Below are 14,513 nucleotides of genomic sequence, written 5' to 3'. Positions count from 1 at the left end.
AATTAACATAGATCAAAAGCTCTAGTAAAGAGCCAGGTCTTAAGTGCTAGGGTAAAAGGCCACATGGCTCTCATATAGGGGGGCAAGGCATTCCATAAGGCAGGGGCAGAAATAGAAAAAACTCTGCGTCTGATCCTTTCCAAGTGCACTTCTCTAGGACCCGGTACATAAAGTAAGTCGTGTTGGGATGGTCGTTGTGACCTCCGGTGATGGGAGAAGGAGAGACAGTCCCTAAGGTATGATGGGCCCTGGCTGTAAATAATTTTAAAGGTCAGAACTAGCATCTTATATTAACTGCGGTAATCAGTTGGAAGCCAATGCAAATGCTGATATGAGGGAGGGGGCTAAGGTGGCTGGCTTGTGGTGTGGTCTGGCAGTAAGGGCTCTTTCCCACCTCCAAGGTGACTAAGGATGTCCGTATCAAGTCTCCATGCTGATTGGCCTGCCTCATGGATTAGCGTAGAAGACATAAGGGAAGTAGCTACAGCTAGGTCTAGGTCTACACTGCCCTATATCTGATCTGATTCCGGATTATCTGCTTATCTCAGATTAACTGGCTGTGAAGACTCCTATAATCCAGTTCAAAACAGATAATCTAGAGTATAGGACAGTGTAGGTCAGAGGGGCAAAATTTCAGCCCATCCAGAAGCCATTAAACCAGTAGTCCAGATCACTGATGCCAAAAAGGAGGTAAGTTAAATAGTGGTTAAATGTAGCCAGTGCAGGAGCACACAAAAACCAACAACACAATCAAATAGGTTGAATGGTTGCAAACAATGAGAATTGCTGGGAGATTTATAAATGGCTGTCTCTGGATGCTAGGTGTTTGGTTGGTCATTGCTTCCTATTGAAGAGATGTTGACACCTTCTCCCTTTGCTGGACGTCAACGGATGGGGCTGGCTCTTCATCATCCATCAAGTCCTCTTGAGGAGAAGGTCCCTCAGCTGCTTCAGGGAAGAAGCCACTATCTGGAGCCAGGAACTCCTGCCAACCCAACTCCTCCATATCGGAGTCCTTAGATTCCAGAGGGTGAGTTATGATACTGTATATACACTCAGAAAGAATGTGTGAATAGTGCATAATATGTTCATCTCCCTCTTATTTTCAAGTTGGAGAGAAGATTTGAAATAGATTGCTTTGGCTTGTTTGGCTCATTTATATGGCAATGTCTGACGGTGGATGGCTGGGCACAGCTAGAAACAGCCAGCTGGAAGAAGTGGGTGGCAGTTCCATTAGAGCAAGGTTCGCAAAGAGCCTCTTCAAGCCAAGAAACCAATTATTTGAGTCTCTCTCCTTGAGACAAAAGAAAAATAGCATAGCTTGCAAAGTTCACCCTGTTGGACCCTAGCATCATTCATTGATGAAACTGGGCAGGCAAGAAACATTATATTACTAAAAAAAATGCTGAGATTACTTACATTTCCTGATCACAAACCACCAGCTCTCTCTGAAGTGCAATGCTGCTTGAAGCTCCCAGGAAAGCTGGGGGCTCTGATCTGGAGTATTCTGGCTCATTGCTGGAAATGAGCGCGGCAAACAGACTCAAATGTATTTTAAGAATAAGGTTGAATAAATGTGTCAGGGGCTGATTGTAATCAAGCTAGCGATATGTCATTCTCTCCTACAGCACACTTCTCTAAAATCTGGTAGGGATAGAAATCCAGTGAGAAAGTGTTGTTGTTCGCTGCCATCAAGTTGCCTTTGACTAATTGCCACCCTATGAATGAACCCCCAGTTTTTGCAGACTGGCTTTCCTGATTGTTTTAAAAAGGTCTATCCACCTGGAATGCAATCTTTCTCTTCTTACTGCTTCCACTTTACTAAGTATAATTGTCTTTTCTAGTGAGTCCTCTCTTCTCATGATATGGTCCAAGTACAACCGCCTCAGGTTAGTCATCTTGGCTTCTAGGAAGAGTTCGAGCTTGATTTGCGATAGGACTCATTTACTGGTCTTTTTAGCAATCCAGAATATCCAGGGAACCACACTTCAAATGAGTCCATTTACTTCCTAGAAGTTTTCTTCACTGTGTTGTTGAAGGTTTTCATGGCCAGAATCAATGGGTTGTTGTGAGTTTTCCGGGCTATATGGCTATGTTCCAGAAGCATTATCTCCTGAAGTTTCGCCCGCCTCTATGATGGGCATCCTCAGAGGTTGTGAGATCTGCTGGAAACTAGAAACGAGGGGTTTATACATCTGTGGAATGTCCAGGGTGGGAGAAAGAACTGTTGTCTGTTTGAAGCAAGTGTGACTGTTGCAATGTGCCACCTTGATTAGCATTGAAAAGCCTTGCAACTTCAAAGCCTGGCTGCTTGCTGCCCGGGGGAATCCTTTGTTGGGAGGTATTAGCTGGCCCTGATTTTTTCTTGTCTGGAATTCCTTTGTTTTCTGAGCATCGTTCTTTATTTACTGTCCTGATTTTAGAGTTTTTAAATACTGGTAGCTAGATTTTGTTCATTTTCATGGTTTCCTCCTTTCTGTTGAATTGTCCACATGCTTGTGGATTTCAATGGCATGTGGACTTCAACAAGCATGTGGACAATTTCAAAAGAATAGAGGAAACCATGAAAATGAACAAAATCTGGCTACCAGTATTTAAAAACTCTAAAATCAGGACATTAAATAACACAGCTGCCCTTCCCAGTGATGGTCTTCTGATTTCTTGAATGCAATCTTCATTCTGATTAATGACTGAGAACAAGACATGAGAATCTTGGACATTTGTTATCCTTTACTTTTATTGCTTCCTTCACCCCACTAAGCCATTTGAAGTTAGTAAAATTAAGGAGAAACAGACATTCTCATGAGGAGAAGTGGGTATATTGCCAGTTGTTATTGTTTTATGCCTTCAAGTTGACTCTGATCTATGGTGGCCTGTTCATAGAGTTTTATTGACAAGGTTTGCTTGCATGTGTACCATACAAATCCTGGACCTCTGAGGCCTAAGGTGCATCTACACTGTAGAATTAATGCAATCTGGCACCACTTTAACTGCCATGAAATGATGCTATGGAATTGTGGGAGTTGTAGTTTTACAAGGCAGTTAGCTTTCTCTGCCAAAGAGTGCTTGTGCCTCACCAAATGACAAATCCCAGGATTCAATAATATTGAGTCATGGCAGTTAAAGAAGTGCCAAACTGCATTAATTCTACAGTGTAGCTGCCCTTCTAGCTCAGTGCTTAAACCAGGTTACTTTGCTTGCTAGACCTTCATTTAGTTGGATATTCTTCTGGTTGTGATGGAAATGAATGTAACATTAAATAAACAGCTGAGTTCAATCTACAATCAGACTCTATTCATGAAAGAATTTTAAAAATTGCCCTTGACTGTCTTGCCCAGTTTGGGGACTGGAAACCCAGCGTGGGCTCTCACCTCTAATACAAGCTGGACGGGTGGCAAGTTGATTGAGATGCAAAATTTGCTTAAGAGAGGCATCTAGTCAGAATTTTCTTCTTTTCACCTGCATTCTTCTCTGCCTTCGTTCTGTGCGTTCTCCCTTCCTGCTCTCACCAAAGCAACTTCGTTAGTTTGCTTATTGGCTGACTTACTACTTATTACATTTATATACTTCCCAACTGATAAATGCTCTGGGGGTGGTTTACAAGCATAAGACCACAAAGCAATCAATAAAATCACAACCAAAACAAATACAGAGCCGAGTGAGTATCAAAATGCGAACATATTAGGCTGCTAAGAGCGGCAATGAGACTGAAACCGTAAAAGCAGAAACAAAAGTGAGAAATGAGCAGGAAAAAATAAACCAATATGATATGGAATTTCCAGCCCTTTGCATTTCATTTTGAGGTGAGATGCAATACCACTCTTCCATTATCTGAAAGGCCAGTAAGCTGAACGAATGTTGATGTAATCCACACTTCCTCGGGAAAATTTGCACAATTTAAAGTGAAAAATGAGATGAAATTGAGAGGCTGGGAAATGCCATCCATGCATATTCCAAGACAAACCAATCTGGACTAACGCACATACCTTAATGCAATTGCCCAGCAGCTTTTGTCCTTATCCAAATGTGGGGGCAGATATTTTTGTTCACAAAGTCTATTAAAATGTGTGCTTTGAGGGGAAATACATAATCGGGAGGAAATGCATTATTCCTGCTTGGATTGAATGGCCCTTGTGGCCTCTTCCAACTGTATGATTCTATGTACAGCTAAACACAAATGTGATGGCATTATTTGTAATTGAAGATTAATGAAGAAGCAAGAAAGAGCAAATATGGGTGAAGTGTCCCTTTAAGAGACATGCCCTGGATTGTAAATTGTAACAGCAGCACTCCTTTTGAGTGAGTGTCATTTTCATGTTCCAGTTAAAACTGATTAGTGTCTATGTGGTATAGTAACTATAAGCTGTCATGCTGCCCTGGTTTTTGAACAAATTTGGTGTCTGAAGTGACCCTGAGGAAACCGAGGAAGCCAATACAAATTACCAAGGCTTACTGTGGTTAGTGGTCTGGAAGCTCCAAAGCAGACCTGCACTTCAGGGACGCGGCAAACAGTGGGGTTGGTTCTAAATTGAAACCAGCCCCACTGCTTTCTCTACTCTGTGATGTAGGGACAGTTGATGGCACCTATCTCAGTTCTGCTGCCCTCCTCTTATGCCTCTCTCCCCCTTCCAGGCTACATGGATGCCCTTGCAAACATCAGCAATGGTGCCCCAGGATGGCTGGGAGCTCTTTGGAGCCCCGTGGCTACCACAACAACAATATGAGAGTGCATTCAGTGATTAGAGCACACATATTAAACTCAAGGCCCGTGTGCTGAATCCGGCCCACCATGTCATTTTATGTGGCCTACAACTCTGTATTCCTCATCATTAGACATCATGGCTAGAACTGATGGGAGTTGTGATGCAGAACATCTGGAAGACTGCCATTTGTTCTGTTTAGTCAGGAAAGTGGATTTTCAATTTAGATACAAGGCTTGCAGATACGCTGTCTGACTTTCAAACATCCTTTAACCTTTCTCCAATCTCAGGGCACTTCCAAACAGACATTTATCCCAAGAACCAGGCCTGTAGCCGGTGTTAGGGGTTCAACCCCCCCCCCCCCCCATTTTTCAAGTTAAAAAAATTGCTTTACTCATTAATTTTAACTGGTTAACCAAATCCCCATGCTAAGTCTATGAGACGCAAAAAAAATTAAGAATCCCTCCAGGCACTATCTCAAGCAGATATTGACAGGTCTGAACCCGGGGGGCAGGTGGGTCAGGGGTTCAAACCCCCCCCCCCCCCACAAATTTTCAAAATCCCTCCCAAAAAATTTTTTCTGGCTAAAGCCCTGCCGGGAACATTCGCATTTTCCTGGGTGCCTGTCCACACACACTCCAGAAAGCCCGTGCTTTCTGGGGTAGGTGCCCAGACACTGTAACCCACTCCCCAAAACCCCCCCAAACCTCTTTAAAAAGTTTTAAAAAACTTACTGGGCCTCCATTACAGTGTTCCTGCAGCTCTCCTGGCACGTAGCAATTATGATTTTTCTCCTCCCCCCCTCCCGCTCTCCTGGCGGATCATTGCTATGCACCAGGAGAGCTGCATAAGCTCTGTAATGGAAGACCAGGAAGTTTTTTAAAACTTTTAAAAGGGGTTTGGGGGGTTTAGGGGGAGGCGGGTAGATGTCCTCATGGTTTACTGGGCTAAATTAGCCCAGAAAACCATGAGGACATCTATCCGCCTCCCCCCAAACCCTGGGACTGCAGTCCAGACAGCAAAAGTAGTGAATTTATCTCGTGCCTTCCTGGAAGGCGCGGAATAAGCTCACTATCAAATAAATTCGCCACAAAACAGGGTTTTCCTGGTTTGTGGCAAATTAATTTGTGTTTTCCAAAAATTTCGTCCGGACAGCCCCCTTTTTATTGTGGGAAGTCCCGCATTAAAGGGGCTGTCTGGGTGGGCCCTCAGAACCACAAGTGCTATTGGGTTGCAATTATCTTTATTTCCAGCCCACATAGTGGATAGTCAAAAATGATGGGTGTTGTCATTCAGTAACATCTGGTGACCCAAATTGGGTAAAAACTAAAGAGGATCAACCACTATGTAAAACAATGATAATTGGCCCTCTATATCCACAGATTCTCCGTCCACAGATTCATTGGCAACTATAAGGGTGATGTGGCCCTCAATGAAAATATGTTTGACACCCTTGGGTTAGAGATCTTGATTTAAGGAGCAAATGCAGTAATGCCTTGGAGCAGTGTTTCTCAAACTCTGATCCTCCAGGTGTTTTGGAATTCAGCTCCCAGAAATCTCAGCCAGCTTGCCAGCTGTTCGGAAGTCCAAAAGCTGAAGTCCAAAACATCTGGAAGAGCACAGAAACACTGCCTTGGAGAAAGAAACTAAGCTTTACTGTACAGACACCATTCTAAGACAAGAAAGCTACTCAGGGTGCTACTGTAACTGAGCTACATCTTGGAAGGCAGAGAAAGGACTTTTGGGAGGAAGAGGGGAGAAACATCTCTTAGATCAAAACACTCCAGGTGTTTTAGCCTACAACTCCCAGAAATCCCAGCCAGTTTACCAGCTGTTAGGATTTCTGGGAATTGAAGGCCAAAACATCTGGGGACCCACAGGTTGAGAACCACTGCAAGGGGTCAGACTAGGTAGACACAGGAGAAGGATGCTTCAGGTCAGAGTGAAGAACACCTCATAGTGGGCAGTAGTACTAGTAATAGATAGTTATTACTAGTACTACTGCCCACTATGAGGTGTTCTTCACTCTTCAATGCTGAGCATTGTTGCATTTCTAACAGTGGAGCTGAACTGGCCCCACTGCATGGTCAGGACCCTGTCCCACCACCACAGCGGGATGGAGGCAGGCAGGAAAGCCACCACCGGAGCCAGTGTGGAGTACTACTCTCACATTAGCTCCTATGTTTTCTGCTTGTGTTGATGCACCTACATTTTGACTACAAAGGTCTTCACTCCATACATCTGAGGAAGTAGACTTAATGCCTATGAAAGCTTTTGCTACTGACTTTGTTCTCTCAGTTGCTCTCTAAGGTGCTACAAGATCTCTTTGCTTACTGCTATTCCAGATCCACTCAGCTATGTATTTGAATTCTCCTCCCACGTAATGTCCGTGGTGGCCTCCAGTTATCATAAGATATGGGGAGACTGTTGTATGATTCCCGGCATCAATTTATTTACATTCTGGTCAAATTACCCCTATCGCCCCCTTTCTTTTTATTTGATGGGGGAGATTTTGAAAAGGGAGAGGAAGCGTTTGGCATTGCCAGCCAGTCTCAGCTACTCATCCGTGCCAGACCATGTCTGCAGTTGCTAAGCAACCATCAACTCCCCCCCCCCCTTTTCTAGCCTTCTCCGGAAGGAGCTCACTTGGGATGAGATGGCAAAGAGTCATATAAGGGGAGTGTATATTTGTAATAATAAATGGACTCAAAACAGAAGCCCAGAAATGGCTTAATGACCAGGTTTAAGATTTCAACACTAGACTCTGTCTGGATGCTCACCCTGCTTCTAAACTGAGCAAACCTGGATAAAAACCCCTTGAGGACATTGAGCTGTCTGAGCTCATTTGTTTCCTTGCACATTGGTTAGGATTGCCAGAGTAGAAACTGGACCTTTAATGGTTGTGTTGAAGAGGGAATTTCAGCAGATGTTGCTTGTCATGCAACCAGGTAACAAGAAGCACCTGCTGAAATTCCCTCTTCCACGGCATCATTAAAGGTATAGGAGACAGAAAGGGAGGTGAAGTCTTCTGAACAGGGGCACAGATAGTGAAATGAACATTATAGAATCTCACTTATCCAACACTCGCTTATCCAACGTTCTGGATTATCCAACACATTTTTGTAGTCAATGTTTTCAATACATCATGATATGTTGGTGCTAAATTCATACAGTAATTACTACATAGCATTACTTCATATTGAACTACTTTTTAGGTCAAATTTGTTGTTAAACATGATGTTTTGGTGCTTAATTTGTAAAATCATAACCTAATTTGATGTTTAATAGGCTTTTCCTTAATTCCTTCTTATTATCCAACATATTCGCTTATCCAACGTTCTGCTGGCCCATTTACGTTGGATAAGTGAGACTCTACTGTATATTAACCCTTCCCTATGCTACCCAAAAATAAAAATAAAACAGCAATTGAACTGGAATTACACTTTAAAAATGTACCTGTCCTAGCCTACAAATTCAACTTGTGAACAAATCCACAGAACCTATCTTGTTCCTAACCAGGGCTCTGCTTGTACGCAAATATGCCTTAGCTGTGTCATTTTAGTAGGGATGGTCCCCATAAAGCAGGCTGGGCTTTAGCACAGCAGGATAACCACCAACTGCAATAAATCTTGCCAATTGAAAGGTTGGCCATTCGAAGCCTAGGTCAGGGCTAAGCACCCAACCTTCAGCACACCTAGCAGATTGAAAACAGCAGTGAGTTGATAAATAAGTATTGCTTAAGGGGAGAGATATTTTAATGGCACCATAAGGAAATGCCAGAAAAATGCTGGCAATATTCAAGGAGGAAGCCTGTGAACAGGGCTCTTTGACATGGAGGATAGAGTAACAGTACCCCCCCCTCCCCGTGGCCGGAATCAAGCACAATGTCCAGGATGCCGAAGTTGTGAAATGCCTATATACCTCAATCTGTACTGTTGTCTGTCCTGTCTGTATAATGGTATTGAATGTTTGCCGTAATATGTGATCTACCCTAAGTCCTCTTCAGAGTGAGAAGGGTGGAATATCAATACTGTAAATAATAAATAAATCCTTTGCCATCCCACTTTTTCAGCTGCTTTTAAAATGTACCAGTTTCTCTCTCTTCCCTTCTCTTTCTCCCTTTGTTCTCCCTAATTTCAATTGCGGGGCAAAATCCTTCCCAGGAAGCTCAGGCAAAAGCAAACTGCTGCAGTCTCTCCTAACTTATCAATTCTTCTTCATTTAAAATGGTTGCTGTCTTTTTTATTTTTATATTTTCTGTTCCAATTTTTAACAGGAAAATGTTTATACACACACAAGCATATATGTACTTGCACAATATTTCCAAGCATTTACATGAACTACACAACATCAGGGGCCCCTGGTGGCACAGTGTGTTAAAGTGCTGAGCTGCTGAACTTGCAAACCAAAAGGTCCCAGATTCAAATCCCGGGAGCAGAGTGAGCGCCCGCTGTTGCTCCAGCTCCTGCCAACCTAGCAGTTCGAAAACATGCAAATGTGAGTAGATCAATAGGCAGGAAGGTAACGGTGCTCCATGCAGTCATGCCGGCCACATGACCTTGGAGGTGTCTACGGACAACGCTGGCTCTTTGGCTTAGAAATGGAGATGAGCACCAACCCCCAGAGTCGGTCATGACTGGACTTAACGTCAGGGGAAAACCTTTACCTTTACCTTTTTTACACAACATCTCTCAATAACCTACACCTCTACTCTGATTAAATATAGTTGCGTGACATATGGTAGTATGAACTTCATGAACTTCACACTTCCAAAAAGTATTATCTGTTCCTTTGTACACTTTTGATTTGGGGGGGGGGGGATGAGGAGGGTGGCTAATTCTAAGCATCCTTTTGTACAAATTATCTTTAAGATTATTGGATAATATATATGTTTGATCCTCTCCGTGACTTTTGCCTTCTTGATTACACACTGATGTAGCTTAGTGTCCTGGTTTTTATCTGTGGAATGTTGGTGGGTAATTAATAATAATAATAATAATAATAATAATAATAATAATAATAATAATAATGGTGATCGGCACACTGCTCGCAATGCCTAAAGACCTAGGCCAGCATTTAAAAACTATCGGTGCTGACAAAATTACCAGCTGCAAAAGGCCACCCTACTCGGATCTGCATGTATTATTTGCCAATACATCACACAGTCCTAGACACTTGGGAAGTGTCCAATGCGTGATCCAATACAACAGCCAGCATAGTGATCTTGTTTGCTGTGTACTAATCTTATTTAATACACAATAATAATAAGAAGAATAATGTTTTCTAAAGCTACAGTGCACTGGTTGGCTAACTATGGTAGATGTTTAATTAATAAAATTCTTGGCTCTAGGGCCTCAGGCAGTTTACGTATATCTTATATTTAAATATCTGACATAGTGTGAATTCTACAAAAACTTTTAAAAGTTTTTAAAGAATTTCTTCAATTCCCCATCTATCTGAGATACGTTCTGAGGGCAAGAAAGTAGTAGGCATAGTGTGATTTGTTGTTGTTAATTAAGTGATAGTGGGTAAAAGGGAGCATTTTCAGCTGTATAGTTTCCAATTAGCTGAACATAAGAGATCCCTAGAGAGCAAAGCAACAGTGCCAATTCTCAACAATGACATAATGTGCCCTAAGCAACAAAAAACTAGGGAGCATCCACTGGAATTCACAGAAGAAATGAAAAACACATCTGAAGTCGTTTAAAAGATAGGCTGCATATTAGTAAGAGAAGCTTTTGACTAGTAGACGATAGGCTTGTGCAATTCGGCAAGAGGGTGATCCATTTTTGGTATCCAAATTTTGTTGGGTACCCAGATCCGTTTTCGGGAGCCTCACCAAAATTGGCTAATAGAAAAATCTGTTTTCTTCTCGGCAGCAGAAAGATCCAGGAAGATCTGGCCAATTGGCAGCAAATGAGAACTTACAAGGCTCACCTTTCCATTCCTGGGATCATTTCCTTTCTTCCTTTCAAAGGGGCCTGGGTTTGAGGAACGGGGTTAAGGAAGCATGCACCATGTACTCCCAAATAGTAGGGAAAGAAAAAAACATGGTGGTAGAGCCCTTGCCATTTCGGTCATCCAGAGAGGCTGAAGAAGCTGATGGAAAATGGCTAAAAAAGATCTGTGCACAAGTCTAGTAGACATTCAAAATGGAATAGTAGATAGATCTATTTATTTTATGACAAGCATTTTGGAGAGATGCAGTTGAGATTTCCTCAGGCAGGAATAGAAGAAATTATGTCAGATCAGATTGTTTGGCCATTGCAGAAAATAGTCCGACTTTACTGCATGAAGCCTCTATCATGTAGCATTCCTGCAACAAGGCATAGCAGCAACTGACCAATATGATAAACCTCACTATCACAGTGCTTTGAATGATGAGCTATAGAGATGCTTTGCAGATCTGTAACCATACTTCTGGGTAGCAGGAGACTTCCACCCTCCCAAGAGTTTTATTTTTTATTTTATTAGAAGTAACTTTGCAATTATAGCAAAGTTTAGGTTAAAATAAATTCAAATAAAGTTAATTAGATCAATTTATTTATTATATATTTATTTGCTCTATTTCTACCCTGCCTTTTTCTACCCCAAAGGGGACTCAAGGCAGCTTACATAATGTTGCTGGGGAGGGAGTTCCATGGCTGAGGGGTCACCACGGAGAAGGCCCTAAACGGTTCTGGCCCAATCTACTTGTCCAAACGTATCTCCTCCTATGAGCCAGCAAGATCCTTAAGATCATCTGGAGAGGCCCTGCTCTCGGTCCCGCCTGAGTCGCAAACGCGGCTGGTGGGAACGAGGGACAGGGCCTTCTCGGTGGTGGCTCCCCGGCTGTGGAACACCCTCCCCAAAGAGATCAGACAAGTTCCAACTCTTTTGGGCTTTAAAAGAGCCCTAAAAACATAGCTATGTGCCCAGGCTTTTAACGAATAAACGATAAAGATGACACAGACTGACCTATGGAAAAGGCACAAGGTTTTCAGATGAACGGATTTGAGCACATATATTTTAAAATTTATATACTGTAATTTTATATTGTATTTGTTTATTTATTTATTTATTTATTTACAGTATTTATATTCCGCCCTTCTCACCCCAAAGGGGACTCAGGGTGGATTACAATGAACACATATATGGCAAACATTCAATGCCAACAGACAAACAACATATATAGGCAGACACAGAGGTATTTAACATTTTTTTCCAGCTTCACGATGCCGGCCACAGGGGGAGCTGTTGCTTCACTGTCCACTAGTGGCTGTATTTCCTCATTCCTTTCCTCGTGTTTTTAACTGATTTTATGTACTGTTGATTGATTTTATATAAGCATCTAATTGTGCCAGTGTTGTAAGCCGCCCTGAGTCCCTTCGGGTGAGAAGGGCGGGATATAAATATTGGAAATAAATAAATAAATAAGGCCCTGTCTCTCGTTCCCACAAGTCGCACATGCAAGGGAGGCGGGACTGAGAGCAGAGCCTCCCTGGATTATCTTAATCTCTGAGATGGTTCACAGGTAGAGATACATGCGGACAGGTAAACTGGGCTGGAACCATTTTCAATCACAGGAAAGTGACTGGGAAAGAAGGGCAATCTTGTCCCCTGTGAATGCTAGCACAGGAGCAGATTAGGAGATCATCGTATAGGTATAATCAGGATCTATTGATGGGTTTTGCCCATCAATAACAAACAATAGCTGATGTTTGTTGCAGCACGGTGATGGGCAGACAATGGGTTGTGCACAGTGTCATGCAATAGGTGACAGCCCTGCTTCTATGCCAGTTTGCCACCTTTGCTCTTTTGTGCGATAAAATCCCAAGTTCACACTTCCATTGCTTGCTAAAGCAAGCTCAATCATATTACCTGATGCCCTATTGAAATTCCACTTCTTGGAAGCTACTGTTGGTCCTGCTAAGAGCCTGCTGATGTCATAGATAATGGGCCCTGGTGACATCATGACTATGGATCCTTATGATGGCATTAAACATCAGCGCCATTGTTCAGAAGATATCATTCAAATAAGACACACAGATAGAGAGAATGAGTTTAACAATGACAAAAAAATATCTGTTGGGAAATAAGTTTTCCAAGCTCTGGCCCTGATAGGGGGAAAAACCCCAGACTTTTCCCAGCTCCTTTTAAAAACATCTTCGCATGTACTATTTTTTAAAGACCATTTGGACAATGTGATTCTCTACTATGAAGAGAAAATGCATACATTTCTCAGTTTGTTTTGTAAGCATTGATTTCAACAATTCATGACAGAGTTTTAAGCCGACCAAGGAAATTGTTCAAGTAAAAAGAACAGTTTCTAAACTCTTCTTTTAATAACTTACTCCCTATAACTAGTGCTAATCTTTACTCTAGCCGCTTTGAATCTCCTTTGTGGAGAGAAAAGCAAGGTATAAATAAACATACCATAATCATTATCACCATTATCATCATTCTCTCTGAAATGCTGGACAGTATAATACCAGACATTTGAAATATTTGTAGAAAAAATACTCATATAGTAATTTGTTTCTACTGCTTTGCAGTGAAGTAATCCCAAAACAGCCCGCAATAAATAAATACAATAACTACAAATAATAAAACAATGGTAACACAACTCAATCAAATAATTCGTTAAAACCACTACATTAAACACCAGAGGCAATTGGTAATGTCAATCAAATGGAAATAACTGTCTTCCTATATGTCTGTAATGAAGATGACACTAATTTTCCAACTCATAAGACTGTTGCAAAAACAAGATCAAGGACTCTAGGCATTTTAAAGACACTAAATAGATGCTAAGTATGATGGGCCACGGTGGTGCAATGTGTTAAACCCTTGTGCCAGCTGTACTGTTGACCTGAAGGTTGAAAGTTCGAATCTGCGAGACGGGGTGAGCTCCCTTCTGTCAGCCCTAGCTTCCCACGTGGGGACATGAGAGAAGCCTCCCAGCAGGATTGTAACACATCCGGGCATCCCCAAGGTAACGTCTCTGTAGACAGCCAATTCTTTCACATCAGAAGCAACTTGTCTCAATTCGCTTCTGACATGATTAAAACAAAATACTATACCAAGAGAAACATTTATTTGCTTTGATTGCACTTCATTCCTTTGCATTGTGTAATTATTACATTATTTCATATAACAAAAGGCTACAAAGTCCAGTATAATACTGCTGTTGATCTGACCTGCGCAAATTGATTTTGACGTTAGATTTGTGTTTGCTTGTACTATGATTATAAACATTTATGAACATTATTATTCCATAGTTATTACTAGTATTAATACTACTACTAATAATAATACTTTTGGAAATCTATATTGCTACTTTAAAGCAGATTTTGCATTTCTATATATACCCTCCCTTCTGCTTTAATCAGTTCTTGCAGTAAGAAATCCCGGCCTTTGAATGTTAAATAGGCATGCATATTCAACAAAAGTCAGCTCACAGTGCATGGCTTCAGGCTTTACATGGGGGGAGAAATAGGAAAGAAATAGAAAAACCCAGGCACAGTTGCAGTGAACGTGCCGGATATTTAGATCACCGCTCCAAGACTTTCTCTTTGTCTACCTGGAAATGAATTTTTCTACATGAATTATAAAAATGATATGAACTATCGCATCCATAGCTTCCGTGCATATTATTGCGGTGCGGAGGAGGAAATAATTTTGCCCTCATTTCTCCAGCCAATTAGGTGTTGCTCGCCATTATTTTACTTACCAAGAAGATAAAGGAAAACGAAGAACAAAAGTGGAAACTTCATTTCACAGGTGTGCAGTTGCACGCTTAGCCTCTTTTGTTCGCCAAGTGAACTTTGGACC

The 14,513-nt window shown here is 41.8% G+C and overlaps 1 protein-coding gene across 3 annotated transcripts in view; it reads right to left on the bottom strand.

Annotated features, from left to right (window-relative positions):
• The window catches only part of amn (amnion associated transmembrane protein), a 129,796-nt gene extending 115,283 nt beyond the window's left edge, over positions 1-14,513 (bottom strand). Inside the window, exon 1 of one of the 3 annotated variants that reach the window (XM_062968510.1) lies at positions 14,413-14,513. In XM_062968510.1, coding sequence (XP_062824580.1) covers positions 14,413-14,455 — 43 coding nt within the window. In that variant the 5' untranslated portion in view covers positions 14,456-14,513. Of the gene's footprint in view, positions 1-1,419; positions 1,511-14,412 lie in introns of those variants that run through there. The other 2 variants (XM_008115746.3, XM_062968511.1) reach the window with 2 other exon arrangements.

Source organism: Anolis carolinensis, chromosome 1, assembly GCF_035594765.1.
Source record: "Anolis carolinensis isolate JA03-04 chromosome 1, rAnoCar3.1.pri, whole genome shotgun sequence".
NCBI classification, from domain to species: Eukaryota; Metazoa; Chordata; class Lepidosauria; order Squamata; family Dactyloidae; genus Anolis; species Anolis carolinensis.
Note: the sequence above shows the minus strand (reverse complement) of the source record. Positions and strands in the feature narration are given on the sequence as shown.